This window comes from Tachysurus vachellii, chromosome 3 (genome assembly GCF_030014155.1).
Source record: "Tachysurus vachellii isolate PV-2020 chromosome 3, HZAU_Pvac_v1, whole genome shotgun sequence".
Classification (NCBI taxonomy): Eukaryota; Metazoa; Chordata; class Actinopteri; order Siluriformes; family Bagridae; genus Tachysurus; species Tachysurus vachellii.
The window spans coordinates 32,121,362-32,141,899 of NC_083462.1; the positions used below are offsets into that span (position 1 = coordinate 32,121,362).

At 42.6% G+C, this 20,538-nt stretch overlaps 2 protein-coding genes across 6 annotated transcripts in view; one reads left to right on the plus strand and one right to left on the minus strand.

Annotated features, from left to right (window-relative positions):
* Positions 1–41, plus strand: part of si:dkey-90m5.4 (leucine-rich alpha-2-glycoprotein) — a 3,043-nt gene extending 3,002 nt beyond the window's left edge. For both annotated transcript variants that reach the window (XM_060866815.1, XM_060866816.1), the window contains one exon: positions 1–41. This exon is cut by the window's left edge and continues 752 nt beyond it. The gene's annotated coding sequence lies outside the window, so the exon portion shown is untranslated.
* A 2,312-nt stretch (positions 42–2,353) lies between these two features.
* On the minus strand, positions 2,354–20,190 carry slain2 (SLAIN motif family, member 2). 4 transcript variants are annotated; one of them, XM_060866818.1, is made up of 9 exons: positions 19,513–20,190; positions 16,483–16,625; positions 10,834–10,995; positions 10,532–10,702; positions 9,440–9,775; positions 8,461–8,598; positions 7,206–7,286; positions 5,361–5,568; positions 2,354–4,212 (listed from the first exon to the last, which is right to left on the minus strand). In XM_060866818.1, the coding sequence occupies exons 1-9, from the start codon at positions 19,986–19,988 to the stop codon at positions 4,146–4,148; spliced, it is 1,782 nt and encodes a 593-aa protein (XP_060722801.1). In that variant the 5' UTR covers positions 19,989–20,190; the 3' UTR covers positions 2,354–4,145. The 4 variants fall into 4 exon arrangements, with proteins under 4 accessions (XP_060722801.1, XP_060722800.1, XP_060722802.1 ...); XM_060866817.1 differs by having other exon boundaries at positions 7,206–7,289; XM_060866819.1 differs by lacking the exon at positions 7,206–7,286 and having other exon boundaries at positions 19,513–20,189.
* Positions 20,191–20,538: the final 348 nt, after the last annotated feature.

Below are 20,538 nucleotides of genomic sequence, written 5' to 3' on the forward strand. Positions count from 1 at the left end.
GTCTGAAAATGACAACAATAAATGACGTGTATGACGAAAAATGTTGTGTATTTATTTACTTGTCACCAGTGACCTCCTAAAATAGTACAGATTACTACGGCATACACTACATCATACACGAGTCTGGTTTAACAGCTCAACTAGTCTGTATTCTGTATTCTAGACTCTGGATTCTTCTTCTTCCTGTTCATACTGATTAAATAGACCATTTTAAATAGTAAGTGATATAAACATATGACAAAGATATAGTATTATTTAGAATTATTACAAAGGATGTCCTCATGAACATCTGTCCTTAGTAAGGTAACAGGGTAAAATGTTTGCTGTAATAGAAGCAATAATAATAATAATAATAATAATAATAATAATAATAATAATAATAATAATAAAAGAGACATTTCTTACTAAAATAAATCTCCACAGTCCACTTTATTAAGAACACATGTTCACCTGCACGAGTAAAAATCCCAGGAGGATACCAGCAGTTTCTGAAACACTCAAACCAGCTCACAGTCACAGAGACCAGACTTTTTCTTCATTCGGATGTGATTGTAAACATGATGCCCTGATTTAGACGTAATGAAGGCGACTCTTACTAACAAAACATTTAAAGAGAAAGAAAACTAAAACTAATTTTAGCATCTTCTGGTTCTTTAATATCCTGTAATACTCATGTCTTTATACCTAGCTGTACAAAATCTGTTGTATTGATACACACACATACATATATATACTGTATATATATATATATATAAGCTTTGTTGCATGATTTCACTATATAAACAGCTGGATATCTACACTGATATAGACTGGGTAATGTGTTAGGAACGAGAGGATGCCACATTGTTTGATGGAAATGAAAATGATTAACCTACTGATACTGAACGATGTTACAGGCAGCATAACGTTCTCCATGGCTTCTCCAGACTGATCTGACATTTCATGTCTGTCACATGCTCAGGGTGAACCTGCTCTCATCTGGGTATAGCACAGGGTGACAGTGGCGGACCTGGTAATTCTGGTGTTCTATAGTAAACGCGAGGCACAGGGACCACTAGAGGACTGTTTGGTCAGAGACAGTCACACCAGTGGCACAAAGGATCCTGCTGATGGGTTAAGGACCTTCTACGGTCTACTCTCCAGCTCTCCTAGAGTAACTGCCTGTCTCCTGGAATCTCCTCCATGCTCTTGAGACTGTGGCCTGTGCAACCTCTGAAGGGACCAGGTGTCTCCTCATGCTACCAGGTAGTGACACCGGTACAAAACTAGTGAAAAACTGTGAGTAAAGATGAAGAGGGAAAAACCGTCAGTGGCCTCCGCTTGTAAAACCATTCCTGTTTTAAGGCTCGTCTCATTGTTGCCCCTCTAGTGCACCTGAAACTGATTAACAACCCCTTCTGCTACTAACCTGACCAGAGCAATAGCCCAGAAGTTTAATTGACCTGATGTGTTATTATAAAAGTGTTATTTTTCTTTTTCTGAGCAGTGAACAATTGGTAAGAAGGACCAAGGACTGAGAAGTGAGAACATGCTGAAAACAGACAAATACATCTTATTTTTCCTTATTATTAGATTATGATCTATGAATGAATCACAGTCTGTTTTCATGTGCTTTAAAAAATCAGATTTCATATTCGTTTGGCTGATACGTTTGTTCTTTTACTAAAAATACCAAAGTATCTGGCAATACAAATGACTTTAATGTCTAGGAAGAAAGGTTTAATAAGCTTGATGTTCACTTGCTGCTGTCTCAATGGAAAAATGAATGAAGGATGAAACAAACTCATCATTATTGTTGCTGTTGAATAATTCCTTATGTTAGTGATGTTTAACTTTACTTTGCTGTTCTATATACAGTTTAAGTCTAATAACTTTTACTGATTTAAAAAAAGTGTGTGGAGTTTGCATGTTCTCCCCGTGCCTCGGGGGTTTCCTCCGGGTACTCCGGTTTCCTCCCCCGGTCCAAAGACATGCATGGTAGGTTGATTGGCATCTCTGGAAAATTGTCCGTAGTGTGTGAGTGAATGAGAGAGTGTGTGTGTGTGTGTGTGTGTGTGCCCTGCGATGGGTTGGCACTCCGTCCAGGGTGTATCCTGCCTTGATGCCCGATGACGCCTGAGATAGGCACAGGCTCCCCGTGACCCGAGGTAGTTCGGATAAGCGGTAGAAGATGAATGAATGAGTGAGTGAGTGATTTAAAAAAAAGGTTTATCCTGATAGACATGAAGAAATAAAATGTGGAGAGAAAGCTGATTACATTTGTGTCTCACATATGTCTCTACTAAAAGGTCACTACCTGGAGGTTAAAACTCTTCCTGAGGGTTTATAAGACTTCATCACAGACCACAACAGATGATATTTTAGATATTTTATTTGAAATGTGAAGACAGGGGAAAAACCGAGCATCATGTTTGTGAAGATATAAAAAATGTTTAACAAAAACTGGCCACAAAATGGCGAGTCTCGAGCGTCCTCATGCCCAGATCAGACTCGGACCAGACTCGGACTCGCCGACTCTGCGATCTCGCTGTGCACGGGATTCGCTCTGTTTTAATAAATAAGCCTCTTATTACATCAGAGCATTTATTCATAAATATCAATGCATTTATAACATACATATAAATGTTATCAAAGCAAATACAAAACCAAAAGTAATAATAACAACGTATCCGCCAAGACAGACCCTGAAGCAAAGAATTATGGCAAAATCAACTCTGTTGGCACCAAAAAAAAATAAAATAAAAATAAAAAAAATTACAAAATGCAAACAAACAAAGACATCAAAGAAATCACAAGTTCATAAATTATAGGCACTCATGTTTAAAATGTCTTTCAGATGCACTTTTATTTAATTCTTGATCTCTTTTTTGATCATTCACTGCAATGTGTTCGTGCATTGCCTTTAAGGCTTCCACTTCCTGTTGCTAGACCGTGACCCTGAATGTGCGTCTGAATTACCGATGATTTTTTTAAAAAAACTTGTCAATGAATTTGGTTTGAAATCATTTTAGTCATCGACACGGCGGCAGAGACGAGAACGAGAACACTTTTCACCGAGTTTCTTTTCCACTACAATTGCACGATCACAATGTCACTTTATGACTCCTACCGCCCGTGAGCAGGAGACAGACGGACAGACTCGCCGTCCGTCGGCGTTCGTCACATGCGTCAACGCTTCTGTTAGCAACACTTAATGTTTAACATCGAATGAGTTACAAGAACTTGAGTGCCAGATTTGGGATGTGATACACACTCAGAGGCAATTTGGAAAAACGACACCTAGTTCTGTCCGTCTGGACACATAGTATTACCCATGATCCTCCAGTCCATGATTCCACAAGGGCACACTTAAAAAACTATAAAAAAATAGATCATCATCAACCCTGGTGTATCTCATAGCTGTTGAACCTAAACCTTTAGAAACAAACAGTCAGTTTGTCACAAACCCATCCAAAAAAAAAAAAAAAAAAAAAAAGCTTTGGAAACGTAGCTTTATAGTTGAGGTTCAACATTAACGTCAACATTCGGAACTAAAAAGGCAAAAAGCAAACAAAAGCAAATACTGAGTTGGAATATATTCTGTAAATAATTTCTTTTACATAAATCATTTCTAAATAAATAATTGTCACGTAGAAATGACAAAACATTCCCGCTGAAAGACACTAAGGGGTTTGATCAACATACAGTTTTTTCTTTCATCTTTTTCTCTTTTTTTAGTGCTGACCATCGAGCTACACGTCGTGAAACACCATCCATTAGAATAGATTCACATAATATTCCACCCTGACAAGACTGCAGCAAGCCCGTTAGAGGGAAATAGAAGGTGTGAATATGTAGCAGAAGCAGAAGCAGCGCGGGGTGATAAAGTGTTTAAGGGTTTATTAGAGAGAGACGGATGGATGGATGGATGGATGGAGCGCCATGTTTGGGGTGTGAGCAGTGCAGCCTTGGGGCACAATGTGTACCTCTACATCAGGTTCTTTGGCGTTTGCTGATTTCCAGCCTGCCGTGATATGAGTATCCTCACTGATGGAGGATGCGTTCAGCACTGATTGTTTGGGATAGTCAGAGATGCTCGTTTGTGTCGATCAGTAAAGTGCCGGGTCGGAGTCGGACAGTCCGTCTCTGTGCTGTCTGTGGGATCGTCAGTAGCAGCCCTCTCTCCAGCTCTCATCCCTGATACCACTGTAGGAGCGTGGAACTGGCAGAGACCTGCAGCGCAAACACACACACACACACACACACAAAGTCACACAGACAGACACACACAAAGACACACACACACAGAGACACACAGACAGACACACACACAGACAGACACACAGACAGACACACAAAGTCACACAGACAGACACACACAAAGACACACAGAAGACACACAGTCACACAGACAGACACACACAAAGACACACAGAAGACACACAAAGTCACACAGACAGACACACACAAAGACACACACACACAAAGTCACACAGACAGACACACAAAGACACACAGAAGACACACAGTCACACAGACAGACACACACAAAGACACACAGAAGACACACAAAGTCACACAGACAGACACACACAAAGACACACACACACAAAGTCACACAGACAGACACACAAAGACACACAGAAGACACACACAAAGACACAGACACTCACAGAGACACACAGAGAGACACACAGACAGACACACACACACAGACCCACACACACACACACACAGACACACACACACAAAGACAGACAGACACACACAGACACAGACAGACACACACAAAGACAGACAGACACACACAAAGACAGACAGACACACACAGACACACACACACAGACAGACACACACAGACACGCACCCCATCATGAAATTATTATAATTATATTATAATATAAGTATAAAACAAGTGCTACACCTATGTACTTCAAATATTAGCACATGAGCCTCAAGATCTTTAGAAACCTTTCTGAGAGATTATGAGAGCAGCCATTTTATTCTAATCAAACTGATTTCACAACGAGGTTTAATTCAGTTTTATTTCTTTAGCGCTCTGTACAACATACATTTATGTGAGAATGTGCAAGTCGTGTGTGACCGTGTCAGGGGTCCTACCAGAACATCTCCCGTACAGGTGACAGTAGATATTAGTGGTCACTGGTGTACAAAGTTCCAATCAACAAATACAATTAATATGAACGCAAGTATTAAAAGTAATTGGGTATCAGAAATACAAGACAATCTAAAGATAATTTAGAGCAGGGTTAATGGTGCAGTGAGTAAGAACGATGACTGGAGTAATCATTTAGTCATTTATTTACACGCCAATACAGTAGACATACTGTGTGTGTGTGTGTGTGTGTGTGTGTGTGTACCTGCGCACAGGCTGGACCAGTTTGCTGCGAGGAACAGGTAAACCCCCTGCAGCAGGGCCACTGGGGCGGGGCAGAGCGCTACGGGGCGGGGCCAGAGAGCGAGTGGGCGTGGAAGTGACGGACCCAGGATTGGACACCGCCTTCATAGGCTGGCGTAGAGCGAGAGGTGACGGTGCTGCCGGTGTGCGCAACTTACTGCTCAGAGGAACTGAAGAGAAGAATTAACAATGAAATAAACCACACAACACAAGTGTATGAGCCATTTTTAACAAAATGCAAAGCAATGTTTAAAAAAATCGTTCAGTATAAAACAATGAAGGAACTAAACAGACATAAATAAAATGGATCGGTTGGAAACCTCAAAAGAACACTGGATGGACATGAATAATGAAACACACACAAAGCACTTTTCCATCAACACCACAGAATGATGTGTGTAAAACAACATCAACTCCAGTAGCAGACTCACACACACACACACACCACATCACATCACACCACCTGTGTTTACAGACCACCAAAAAAAACACACAAGTGTTTAAATAAAATGAACAAATGATCTGCAGTGATGTGTGAATGTGACAAGCACTCATTAGTTCACTTTCCTCACTAAGAGTGGCGCATGCTGCTCCTCCTCCTACTGACAATAATCATTTAACACACACACACACACACACACACACACACACACATCATCACAATATGGAAGACAGCTGGCTCCTCAGTGAATACTCACTGAAATCTGTTTCCTCTCCAAAGCAACACGAGAGAGGGACTAAAGAATAGAAACAGGAGATTCTTGGGTTCAAATATATTCACAACCAGTCCTTCGCGGGCCGTCGCCTTCTGCGGCCCGCTAAGTGCATATGATGCAGTTTATTTTATGCAGCAGTGTTTCGTTTGCTTTTACGACACCCCTTTAAACCGCCTCCCTCGTCTAACTCGGCCCGAGAAGGACGTCTCTCGTGTTATGAGTAAAAGAGGCGCAGTAATGATCAAATGTCAGATATTTTCATTTCATTTTGAAGCTCTGAACGAAGATGAATGGATAAATGATCTAAAACTGTTAAAGCCACACTGTGTAGGATTTGCAGGTAGAACAGCTGCACAAAATAATAGTGTGTTGACAGAACTTGAGGTGATTATATAGAAGTGTAGAAAACCTGAGACACACCCAGTGAAAATAAAGGCAGGAAAACAGATGGTGGGGTTTTAATTTAATCTCAAGTGCCACAAAGATCCGGTCAGGTGGCGCAGACAAATATTTTGCCATCTTAACATATTATTTCACACACAAACGCTGACACTGAAGCAGAAAAGCATCTCTGCACCTACAGGAACATGGCATACAGTCATACGGTCGAGAACGTAAGATGTAGAGAGACTTAGCTTCCTTGTTTAATGTCATCATTTCTTTACTTACGCTGGATTGATGTTTATAAAATAACAGTTTGTTTAGACATCAGCTTGTGAGCTACTTTTCCATCACTAATATGTGAAAAGGCAGGGTTTATATTATAAAAAAAAAAAATAAACAAAGGACTATACAGCAGCCATCCACTAGAGGGCCTCAGACTCTTTTTTTTTTTACAACATCAACTCATAAACTGATATGTAAAATAAAGCTAATAGTCTATTAGTTGTGGCAATAATTTGAGTAATAATGTCTAATATGGAGAACATTAAGCACATAACCATGAGATCAGGAATCACAACTACGTCTCTGGCAGCTCGTTTCATGATGACAAATTGAACCTGACATAAAACTCTAAATAACTTCCTGAGAACAAAGTGGCCAGGAGCTGGCCGTGTATAAATCCTCCCTCAGCTATCGTATTGTTTTACCTCGTAGAGATGTGGGGCTCTGCAGCCGCTCTTTGGGTTTCGGGGAGGCGCGCGCCGGCCCGGAGAGCCTTTGGTGCTGCGCTGCTGGGAGACAATCAGGAATCATGGTCTGATTCAGGCTGGCCTGAGGTCAGTGTTTAACACAGTAACCATGGAGACTCTGACCCAGGATCAGTAAATAAGGTCATGTTAAAGAAGACAGGGAGAGTCAGCCAGCGTGGGGGTTTAACTGATGAAGCAAAGTGAGTGAGCCATGCTTCAACTAGAGGCAGAGGAAGAACCGTTATCTAGCCAAGGAGTCACCGACCACTAGAGGGTGCCAGAGAACAAGGAATCGTTTCACCCAGAGAGGAATTGCCGCTAAAACACAGCCAAGCTACCATTAGACAGAAAAGAAGAGCAGAGAGGCATGCTAAAGAAGAGAAGAGAAGAGACAAAAAGAAAAGGAGTGATGGAAGTAAAGTGGGAAGTTTCAACTATAACACTAACTTTTGGGATTTGACAAAAAAAAACAACAAACAAACAAACAAACAAAAAAAACAACTACAAAATCCTGGAGCGAGCGTATATCAACTGCCTGGCATAAAGATTTTATTTGTTTATGGCATCAATCATTCACCCATCATCTTAAAATTCTACAGTCTGTTTCCTAATACGTTTCTGTTACCTAAAGTTTAAAGTCAAATTAATGCTAATTACATTGTTTTATTTTCCACAAAGATGAACCGTTAAATAATGCCATGAATTAATGCAGCCAATTAGAAGAAAAGGTACTGAAATATTTAAGTATGCAAAGAACTGCTTTAAAAGCCAAAGTCGAAGAAGAAGAAGAAGAAGAAGACAGTAATTCACCGGCTGAGTACGTTTTGTGCCGGAGGATTGTGATTTACATATCAATTACAGTTTGTAGAAAACATGATTTGCTTCCTGTTTCTTGTTTAATGACTTTATTCTCTTACACAGAAAATTAATCAGCGGACATTTATGCGATAAACGTCGTGTGTGTGTGTGTGTGTATACTGAAGAGCAAAATAGAAATGTATGCATTTATTAAAGCTCACTTGTAATGTGTCTGTATTCATTAGATGTGTGAGTGAGTGTGAGTGTGTGTGTGTGTGTGTGTGTCATTTGGGATGTAACTTGTGTATTTCTATAAATTAAGAATTACAAGTAAACAGGAAAAAGTGTGAGAGAATGTCAGAGGTCTGGACCACTACATATGATGGGTAGCGTGTGTGTGTGTGTGTGTACTCACGTGCTGACTGGCTCTGGTGTCGAGGGGATCCGTTTGGCACTTGCAGGTTAGACTCACAACTGCGGCTGTTTTTGACGGGTTCAGGAGCAGGACCAGAGCTGGAACGTGTTAGGTTTGGAAGACTGCGCCGTAATTTCTCTACACACACACACACACACACACAGACACACACATACACACACACAGACACACACAGACACACACACACAGACACACACAGACACACACACACAGACACACACAGACACACACACACACACACACACAGACACACACACAGACACACACACAGACACACACACACACAGACACACACACACAGACACACACACACAGACACAGACACACACAGACAGACACACACACACAGACACACACACACAGACACACACACAGACACACACACACAGACACACACACAGACACACACACACACACACACACAGACACACACACAGACACACACACAGACACACACACAGACACACACACAGACACACACACAGACACACACACAGACACACACACAGACACACAGACACACACACAGACAGACACACACACAGACAGACACACAGACACACAGACACACACACAGACAGACACACACACAGACAGACACACACACACACAGAGACACACACACAGACACAGACACACACAGACACAGACACACACAGACACACACACACACAGACACACACACACAGACACACACACACAGACACAGACACACACACACAGACACACACACACAGACACACACACACAGACACACACACACACACACAGACACACACACACACAGACACACACACACACAGACACACGCATGTAACAGATCAGAGGCATTACAAATATTGTTCACATTCTTATGTTTCTGCTACAAATGTACCAATATAACAATAACATTCTCCTTTTCCCTCAGTGCTGCTATAACATAAGGAAAGCTGCACAAGTCACGTCAAACTCCACCTACCCTCATTCTTGATGGCGTTTGTATGGGGTTCATGAGGGTGGCCCTGCAGTGAGAGACGGGGCTGCTGCAGGCGGCTCGTGATTGGCTGAGGTGAGCCTCTGGAGGGTGAACGTGAGCGGGGAGAGTGGCGAGGTGAGACACGGGGCGAGACGCGAGGGGAGGGGCTAAAACGCGTGATGGGTGGGTGGTGGTAGGCCATGGGCATCACTGCCTCTTCGTCATCCTCTAGACTCTGAGCGTCCAGCTCCTGATCACTGAGAGTGCCACGCCTCAGGGACTGGCATGATGAGCCCGAGCTGCGACGTGACGCTGTAGCGGCGTAGTCCTGACGTAGGCCTGTCGACACACACACACACACACACAACCAGGAGTTTTACACATCACTGTTCCCTCAAAGACAGGTGGTGATTGGGGGAGACACGGATCACCTTTACTAAGATATCTGATGCATAGTTTGTGTTGAAAATGAGAAAAAGTTTAAACAATAAACTCATTGATAATTAAAGCAGCAGGTGTAATTTAGTGAGCTGCACGTGAGGTGAGAGGGGAAGTGATAGCTTAGTAGGTAAGACGGTGGACGACCGAGCTGAAGTTCAAATTCAGCCCCAAGCTGCCATTGCTGCCATAATCTCCAACTGCTCAGTTGTATGAATGAGAAATATAAGTCGCTCTGTATTAGCAGGGACAGCCAAATGCTATAAATGTAAAATGCAAATTATAAATACAATAAAACCATTAAGGTTATATACTGTAATTCTCCATGAAGGCATTTTCCAAGAAATTAATTTAAAGATTTCGTTACCCTGAAGTGGAAATAAAGGTCTAAATTAAGCAGCCGAGAGCATGAGCAATGCACACATATGACAGGTATAAACCAGGCTCCTCTGCGTCGTGTCACGTCGCATCACACCACTTAGGCATGGATTAAATTTCTATTGAAAAACAAAGCACTTGTCACTAGACCGGTTTGTGAGTGAGGGGGTGTGAGGAATCTTCCTGTGGTCTTGAGTAACTCATGTTACACATACGTATGTTACTAACCTAATGATGTTCAAATGTTACTGGAAGCAGAGAACAGACAGTTTCACTCACTCTCCTCCTGCATGCGAGCGAGAATCTGCACATCGGTGACATCGTTGAGCTTGTAGGTGGTAGAAGATCCCACGGAGTCCTCGTCCATCTCAGAGGTGCTTAACTCACTGTCCACTGATGACTGAGGGCTCACCGCGGGAGGGTTTCTGTCCACTGAGCCACGCTGATGGCCTGCAAACCCAGATGACAACAATAAAAAGCCTTGATTTCACACCACGTGTGTTGTGTATGTTTCTGATCAGTGAACACAACCACTCTAATCCTTTTCTTATTGCAGTGTTGAGAGGATTGTTCACATTCACCTGTGCTACTAGGCAGAACGAGTTGCTTGACAATAGGCATTCTGGAGGGAGTGGAGGAAGGGGAGTTGAAGCCGCTGCTGTACGGGCTGTTGGCTGCGTTTGGGCTTCCGTAGACCACTTGAGGGCTGTAGGTGTTGCCGTACAGACTCCGCCTCTTATTCGCTATGGAGAAAGAAAAGAAATCTAGGCATGATTTTGCAGAAAGAACAATTTATGAGGAACAAGAGGGCTGGGAATTGATCTAAAACACACTTTGTGTTAAAGATAGTGACAGTTAAAGTACTGCGGAGTGTGTGAGCGGGATGATTCACATAAAGTCTATTTAAGCATAAGGCAGAGGCACAACCAACACTGGAAGCCTTTATTGGTGTGTCCAGTGCGTTAACAATAGACTCTATTCACTCCACAATGTATCTAACACACACACACACACACACACGCAGACACACAGACACACACACACACAGAGACACACACACACAGAGACACACACACACAGAGACACACACACACAGAGACACACACACACAGAGACACACACACACAGAGACACACACACACACACACACACACACACAGACACACACAGACACACACAGACACACAGACACACACACAGAGACACACACACACACACACACAGAGACACACACACACACACAGAGACACACACAGAGACACACAGAGACACACAGAGACACACACACACAGACACACACACACAGACACACACACACAGACACACACACACACACACACACACACACACACACACAGACACACACACACACACACACAGACACACACACACACACAGACACACAGACACACACAGACACACACACACACACACAGACACAGAGACACACACACAGAGAGACACACACACACAGAGAGACACACACACACAGAGAGACACACACACACACCCTGGAGCACTGATGGAATAATCTCCCAGTGGACACACTCACATGACCATCCACACACTCACAACTGGACATTCAAGAAGCCATTAGAGTCCATTTCCTGCCTCTGCATCCTCCACACTCCTCCTACTTCCTCTGTATAGCTGGTGGACAGCTCATCTGCTTCTCCATCTGCATTATTTAAGGACAGCGGGCTCTATACAGTACGTAGGTCAGCTTAGGGGGGAAAAAACCCAAAACACTAACACACTTTGCATGTCCTGCTTTGCTGAACGTAAAGAACAGTCCATACAGGGGTTATTTAGAAAGACCAACACTGGACATTAGTGCTGTAAATGCACTCTGGGAGCAGAGTCAGGCAGGAATACAGTGTCAGAATATAAATTTGTGTCTCTTACATTCTGCCACAAGAATGAAAAGAATAAAAGCCAATACTGGATCCTTAAGTGTGACACGGCATCAATGTTAATGCATGCAATAAATATAGAGGTCTTCAATGATTTCATTAAAGCAGAACCTACAATACACCTTTATGTATCCAGAGACCCCTTTAACTGTAAAAACAATTCCACAGACCCCTCAGTACAGACACATCTGAAGTGGAATTGGTGCTTGGACCCCTAAGTATAATAATTGTTATTATGAGAGTTATGATGTTCAGATGCTCTGCTTCAGGGCTAGAGAGGCTTCAGGGACTTTAACAACCAATGCAATACAATATGTGCTCTGATTTCACCGTCGCAGACACATTATGGCGATCCAACATGTAGGGTTAATGGACCATTAACATTCAGGATCATCACAACTCAAAAGCACATCCTAAACTCCTAGAGGAGCTTCACATAACAGCTGCAAAGCATTATGGGGCATGACCTCTGGCCTAAAGTTGACTGGCAGGACTGTGTGTGTGTAGACAGAAGGCTGGTGTGATTTAATCAGACACGAACTGAAACCAGACTGACAAAAATAATCCTAATCTGTAAGATCGAACATACACAGAAATCTGTATGAACTGCATGTAGGCAATCTCGTTCGTAAACAAAACGTTCTAAAAAAGGTTACATAAAGTTCTCTGTACAAGTCTGAAATAAAGAGGTCAAAACAGACTTGTCCTTAAAACCAGTGACATCTGCCTTATATAATCTCGCTGTATCTGTACATCACTGCCGCTGAACCACGAGAAGAGGCGTGTTAAATACAATACCATATTGTTATAGCTCAAGCCAACAACCTCTCTCAGAAAATAAGATGACGGTTATGTGCAGGAAAAAAAAACAAAGAAAAAAAAAAAAAAAAAACACCACATAGCATCATGTCTCATCTTTACCAAAGGCTTTTCCACATAAAAACCATACAGATCCAAATACCTTCCTACAGAAATAAGAGGGTTGCTTCCATCTGTAAGTGAATTAATATGATGGTTTTTCCTGGTCAGTTACAGTAAAGTGACACAATCTGTCAGTCTTGGTCTGTGTTCACGAGAGACCAAAGCAAACCATAACGTTTGAAAGAAATGGGGAGTTATATTAGGACAAATGAACTGGAACCTGGCACATAAACCCTGGGCTTATAAGTCTGTAGAGTCTATTAGTGGGTAAGCAGCTTGGCCTTTCTGTCTGTCTGTCTGTCTGTCTGTCTCTCACTACTAAAACACAACCCGAAAACACTTGCATATTATATTCACAGAACTGCACTATTACCAAACTATAAATCTCCTTTCTAAGTAAGCCTGAAAATTAGCTGAAGATGCAAAACTATTTCTGAGAAAAGCCGACAACCACTGTGAGGAACACAGAGAGACAAAAGCTGAGCAGAGTCAGAACCAAATGTGCACAAATAAGACTAAGGGCAGGTCACATGAGGAGAGAGAGAGAGGGAGAGAGAGAGAGAGAGAGAGAGAGAGAGAGAGAGAGAGAGAGAGAGAGAGAGTGCGAGAGAGAGGGGGAGAGAGAGAGCTAGAGAGAGTGCAAGAGAGAGAGGGAGAGAGAGAATGCGAGAGAGCTAGAGAGAGAGAGAGAGAGAGAGAGAGAGAGAGTGCGAGAGAGAGGGGGAGAGAGAGAGCTAGAGAGAGTGCAAGAGAGAGAGGGAGAGAGAGAATGCGAGAGAGCTAGAGAGAGAGAGGGTGAGAGAGAGAGAGAGAGAGAGAGAGAGAGAGAGGGTGAGAGAGAGAGAGAGATCGAGAGAGAGAGAGAGGGGGTGAGAGAGAGCAAGAGAGAGAGGGGTAGAGAATGAGCTAGAGAGAGAGGGTGAGAGAGAGAGAGAGAGAGAGAGATCGAGAGAGAGATCAGTAGAGGGATCAAGAGAGAGAGAGCAAGAGAGTGATGGAGAGGGAGCGAGAGAAAGAGAGAGAGAGAGTGATGGAGAGGGAGCAAGAGAGAGGGAGTGAGAGAGCGCAGTGGTACGTTGAACAGTAGATCAGTAAAAACAAATTGCAATTAGATACCAAAAATAAATGTATTATTAAAACTTTTAAGATATAAAGAGTCTTTTTTTTTTAGATATTATATTATATTTATATAATAATGTAAGTCAGTTTTGTCTGTAACAGTGCTATGATTCAATCTCCAGCTGAACTCCCATTCGATTCCGGTCGATCCTCTCCAGAGTGTCTAAGAGTCTGTAGTTCATTCTCAAGCTCGGGAACTCGGGCTTTAAAATGACTGTGCAGTACAGAACATTACACAGCATTGTATCCTATTCAGTTATTTATTTTGTTTTAACCTGTTCATCGATCGCAGCGTTTAAGAGAACTCCGGCCGGCATTAATCTGATCATCCGATCGATCAGACGTGCATCATGCACTCGCTGTGACTTGAGTTAAGTTCTTGCATCAGCGCAACACAAAGCATGATAAAAAGTAATAGAAAGAGTCTGAAACCAGTTCATCAGAAAAAGAGCTGATCTGGAATATCTTCTGAATAAACATGGACGAATCAAATAATAGTGAATATATAGTGAAGGGGAAAACAAACAGTATAAGCATTAAAAAAAAAAAAATAAATAAAGCTCACAGGCAAAATTCCCTCAGCTGAATATTACATCCTTGTCCTGGTTTTCTCTAATGTTACTCAACAGTATTGCCTTGGCCTCTTTTACATCACATGCAGGAGAGTACAGACAAGAGACCGTTACCATGGACTGAGTAACACAAACAACTACACACACGCGCACACACACACACACACACACACACGCATCTAAGGAAAAAATCCATCTGTGACTCTGCAGCATACAGAGAGACTTATAAGCACTGGTGAACTACATAAGACCTCTACTGTCAGCTTACAACTGACACGAGAGTGAAAAAAAGCGTAGTTTATTAAACCCTGGGGAGTTTTATGACTAAAATACTGACTAAATTTTAGTGTGATTATACTATTGACTTAGTGATTTCAGCTGACAAGAAGTCTAAATAGTCCAAGTAGTTTAAATAAGCACTCTTTACAGCCGTGCTGAGCAGAAAAACATCTCGTCGGGTTCTGTTCCTGTCAGACAAAAACAAGTACCAAAGCAGCAGCTGCTCGTGACCAGAAGTAGAACATTTACAATCTCAAAGCATCAATCAAAATGAAGTCGAGAGACAGTCAGTGACGCTTGACTTATACGATAACCGTGTGATCTTAGCTGACTGGGATCAATAAACAGGTTAACCAACAAAATTGCCAAGTACTGTACATCTCAAGAACCACAGCAAAAAATTCAGTTACGGAAAAAAAGTGAAATATTCATCATCCTATTCTCAGCCTTTGTGTAATTGAACTGTCGTGCGAAAGCATTTCTCATGTACGAACATGATCCACTCCATAATCCCCTTAATGAAGCTTAATGGTTTTGAACAGGTCATACATAATGACTGAATCTCAACACCGGACATCTGAAGCTTGGAAACAGACCAGGTGACATTTTCCAATCTTTTGCCCAATCAGAAAAACAGATTAAAGTGGCCAGTTAGTGTATTTAGCTCTTCAAAAGCTAAGCTACAAAGCAGCCCGTGCCTTCACCCAGACATGCCTATGTGGTTGCAGAAGGACATGTGGAGCACTGCTGCTGATTCAGTAATCCATAAAATCCTGCTCTAGGTCATTTGGTTAGAGCAAAGTCCAAGTACCAAGATGATGTGAGTCTTAATGCCATCACTGACAGATGATACAACTGGACAACTGAACAAGAGTTTTAACTCCAACTATATAACTATATACATGTCATGTCTACAAAGTGTGTGTGTGTGTGTGTGTGTGTGTGTGTGTGTTAAAGGTCTGTGAACACAAATTGAAAGCTGTTTGTGGACTGAAGCACACTGAAGGTGGTCTCACTCCATCGACTTGCTCAAATCAGGAGTCATATGAACATACCTGTGTAAAAATGGCATAGACACCACTCCCAATGATCTGGGCTCTCCCTATAATTAGTACACACACACACACACACACACTCTCTCGATTGTGCAGGCTCTCAAGGCAGAGGACAGGGTATAGTAAGCTGCCAGGCCACATGCTGAGCACATGCTCAGTGAGAGGGAGATGGGAAGTGAACAGACAAAAGAGACAAAGTGGAGGAAGATAAGAAAGGATTAATAAGAAGAACCTCTTTAGCACTGAAGTGAGAAGAATGAAAATGAAAATCACTGAAGCTGTGCAGCTAAAGCAGGAAAAAGAGAACAGAGAAAAAAGCATAACTGACAGCAGACTGTGTGTGTGTGTGTGTGTGAGAGAGAGAGAGATACCTGTCATGGTGAGGTCAAGTCTGTGGAGAAGGGAGCGTTTGGCTGACTCCATGTCAGGGCTGGGGTTGTCCAGGGCTTGTCTACACCAAACGATGGGACTCAGAGCTTTCTGGAGAGGACTGTTCAGCTTTGCCTCATACAACCTACCAAAACACACACACACACAATTATAGACCTAGTAAACAAGTAATAGCTTTAATGGAGTATGAATGACTTCATTCTAGTGTTTTCTAACAGGTTTTTGCCTTCATGTACAATTGCGTTGAGGAAGCATTCAGTCGAACATCTTGTTAGGAGACATGCAGCGACACAAAAGTCTGCTCAAAGTTGCTCAGCTCATGAAATATGGACACATGGAGCTTCTTAACTTAAAACAGTTTTGATTACAGCTGGATTTCTGGCATCAGTAAAGCAGCCGCCTGCGTGTTAATCCCTTGTGATGGTAATTCAGGATTACAGCACGACTCGGTAACGGAGACGGACGCTCGCGATGCGTTCGAGATGTCGGATCTCAAAACTATATCGTATCCTCTTAGAGCTAAGACGTGGAAAATAACGTGGTTGGCTCTGTGTTTATCTTTGGTTGGCGACAAGCTAGCAGCTAACTGTGAGGAGTGATATGATGTACGAATATATATTTTCCTCCTGAGAGCTGTGTAGTCAGTGTTCTAGATTTAACAAGCGAATGTGTTTGCATTCTGATTGAGCGGAAGAAAATACTTTATATACTGTACAGTATGTAACTCATTTAAAGGCAAGGTGTGCTAGTGTGTCTGTTTTATTGATTTGCTGTACTCTGTCCTGAGTTTATGAGAAAGGTTTCTGAGGTGAGGGACATTTTCTCAGGCTTTTCACCCAGACAGAGGTTTAGTTGAATGCAACATCCATGTAAGCCTCGTACTCGGAGACAGACAGCGAGAGATGGAACAGTATTAAATGCTAATAACGTTAAAGGTCATTGGTGCAGATTTGTAAATGTAAAAAAAAAAAAAAAAAAACTTAAATATTTTAATAGACCTAAATAAAGATACTTCACGGTTGTATCCTTTAACAGTAATGGCGTTATTACATTTATACTGTATTGCAATTACATTGTAAGCAGAAAGCCTTTTAAAACTACTGTTATAGTTGATAGTCAAGCACACAGTACTGGGTCTTGTAGGTCGATTGTAGAGAGTGTGTTGTCTTCAATGTTATCAGTTGCTGCATTGTTAGATTTAATGCTACCGAATGGTTCAGTTATCTACCGGGCCTGACAGCCCTCTCTCCCGTCTTCACCCTTTCCGCACTGATAGACATCTTACCACAGTGTGACAAAATACTTTTCACATTTCATCACTGAGCTCATCAATGACCTCATCGTTGAAGCTTCTCCAGGCGTGATCACAGCTGCTGCAGGGATTTCCCACATACCCTGAGGTCTGTAGGAGCTGCTGCCCAAATCCACACATTCAAGCTCATGATCTAGGCCTGTTGCTGTCTCTGTGGAAAATCTGTACGAATTCTGCGTAAGGCCTTAAAACACAGGCCATGGAATTGATAGAGACACTGACACAGCAAGTCATATGACTGGCAGCGGCTCACACCCGTCATACGCATGGATTATCTGGAAGAGTGGTCATAATGCACCAGTATATTAACAAATTCCCAGTGAAAGGTCATTTTGAACGGCACCAAAGGACACCAGCTGCACTCGTGAACTTTCCCTGCTGAACTGCTGAGCACCTGTTTTTGTCAGCGGTGTTGTTTGGGACAAGATGGACACCATGAAGCTGTCTGGCTGAAGGGACTGCTAATAATAGGTTTCTACATTCTACAGTGACCGGAATGCTTTCCTTGTGCAAGAACATATACTCTGTCTTAGGGCTGTATACAAGCTGCTTACATTAGATAGTCTAATCCAATCCAATCCAATCCAATCCACAGCAGTACAGTCGGGCATGTCTGGGCTTAATAGTGGTTTATGAAAACACAAATAACATAATACCTTGTAGGGTTAAATGTAAAAACAAACAAACAAAAAAAACATGTCAAAGGATTAGCAAGTTGTTTCCTGAAAGCTAGTGACAACTCGATCACAAGAAAAGTGTTGAATTCAGGTCCAAAGCCACCCAGTGTTACTTAATGGGGATACTTTCAACATACACAAAGCATACCGGAAGCAGATTTGAATGAAGTGGATTCAGTATTATTGTACTATAAGCTGTAATGTGGCTTTCTGTTGATCTGACGAATCTGTGAAGTTTTCATGTATATTAAAGTCTGAACAAGATAAAGGGAAAAAGCTTAGTTTTAATATTCGCACTGAGGATTTTCACTGTATGATTACAGACATCAAGTCAGTGATACTTACAGACTATGGTGGTGTTTTAATATAAAATAAAGTTTGTTTTGTTTTTAAATTAGCAAAAAAAAAAAGTTGTCACAAACCTCACATGCCACCTTTGTAATATGTAAATATCATATATATATATATATATATATAAAAAAAATCTTAATATTTTTTCTATACATTTTAAATGGCTGTTTGCGAGTCTGGATTTAATTCTAGTGACCCATCAAACTGGACAGATAACATCGCCCTCCTGAGGATCCCTGGGCTCCAGGTTCAGGGTCATGGTGCAAGAAAACACAACTAAAAGCCAGATCAGTCCCACACACACACACACACACACACACACACACACACACACTGTTAAGAGGACAATCTGTCGCACACTGCAGTGTAGTCAGATGCCACTAACTGCGTTTGGTTCCTGTTCAAGAAACTGACTTTCCTCATGGCACACACACACACACACACACACACACACACACACAATAAAGGCACCACCGACTCATCACTGATGGCGTCATCTGTTTGAAACACAGACCAGGAGTTAGATGTTTTGGCGTTTGGTTCTTGATGAATGGAAGAAACAGCTGAACTCCAAAAGAATTTAAAGGTGTGATCTCTCTCTCTCTCACACACACACACACACACACACTCACACAGCTGATAATCATCATCACCCCCGCTGTTTGACTCACCAGCTGTCTTCGTCCTCGTTCAGACAGTCCATGTCTTCGAGATCCAGGATCTCCACCTCGTCTAAGACTGAAGACTCGCGGTCCTCACTGTAGTCCAGAGACTGGCGGTGGTAATACGGGCTGCTGCTCGTGTTTGTGGCCGCCGGAGAGCCGTCGCAGTCATACGCCGGTCCGTAAGTGCCATGATAAGAGCGCCTGGGGCTCAAACAGCGCGAGTTCTCCAGAGGCGCCGATCCGCCGAAGCCCCTCATGAACCCCGCCCCGGTGAAGCCCGCCAGCCCCGACACCGCTCCCACTGACAGCGGCGAGTCGTAGCCGGCGCTCAGGGGTCTGGTGTTGGCTGCCAAACCCCCAGACGAAGACAGCAGCACGGAGCGACTACGGAGTTGCTCATTTTGCTGTTCGAGCTTCTTGACCAAGTCCTGAAGCTTCCGCACCTCCAAGTCGGCGTTGATATTCGAGTTGATGTCCTCCATTGGGGCAAAGAAGGAGACAAAAAACGGCTTTCTAGCAAGTCAACAAGTCTTAGTCCTAACGTCTCTTAACTGTACACTGTCAGTGACGCAGCTGTAAAGAACGTTCCTGTGCTTATGACCGTCATCTTTCCGTAGTAACTAAACACACCAGCGGCTCGGTCGCCATCTTTACCGTCCGTCAGTTACCAATTAGGGAACGCGGAAAGACCTGACGGGTTACGTCATCACGCATGAACGCAGGAACGAGCACGTTTTGGGAGTGACTGTTTATGTGAACGCGCTTCCACCCCTAACACACACACATTTTTTAATCCATAAACGATTAGGGAGGGAAACATTTTAAAGCGTTAGAAATACATTGATATTAATTAATCATTGCTTTAATACTGTCTCATTCTGATAGGATAGAATCCAGATACAGTATTTTTCCAGACTGCAGGAGGGTGAAGAGCCTGTGTGAAGGGTGTGTGGGGACATGCACAATGTGTGGGGTCATGCACAATGTGTGGGGTCATGCACAATGTGTGGGGACATGCACAATGTGTGGGGA

What these genes read in the sequence shown, in the direction of transcription:
- slain2 (XM_060866817.1), bottom strand. Translation starts at nt 19,988, where the DNA reads ATGGAGGACATCAACTCGAATATCAACGCCGACTTGGAGGTGCGGAAG. An exon ending in CGCTCGCATGCAGGAGGAGA is followed by an intron (nt 9,776 to 10,531) that starts GTGAGTGAAACT and finishes GTGTGTCGACAG; the next exon opens with GCCTACGTCAGGACTACGCC. An exon ending in AAACGCCATCAAGAATGAGG is followed by an intron (nt 8,599 to 9,439) that starts GTAGGTGGAGTT and finishes GTGTGTGTGTAG; the next exon opens with AGAAATTACGGCGCAGTCTT.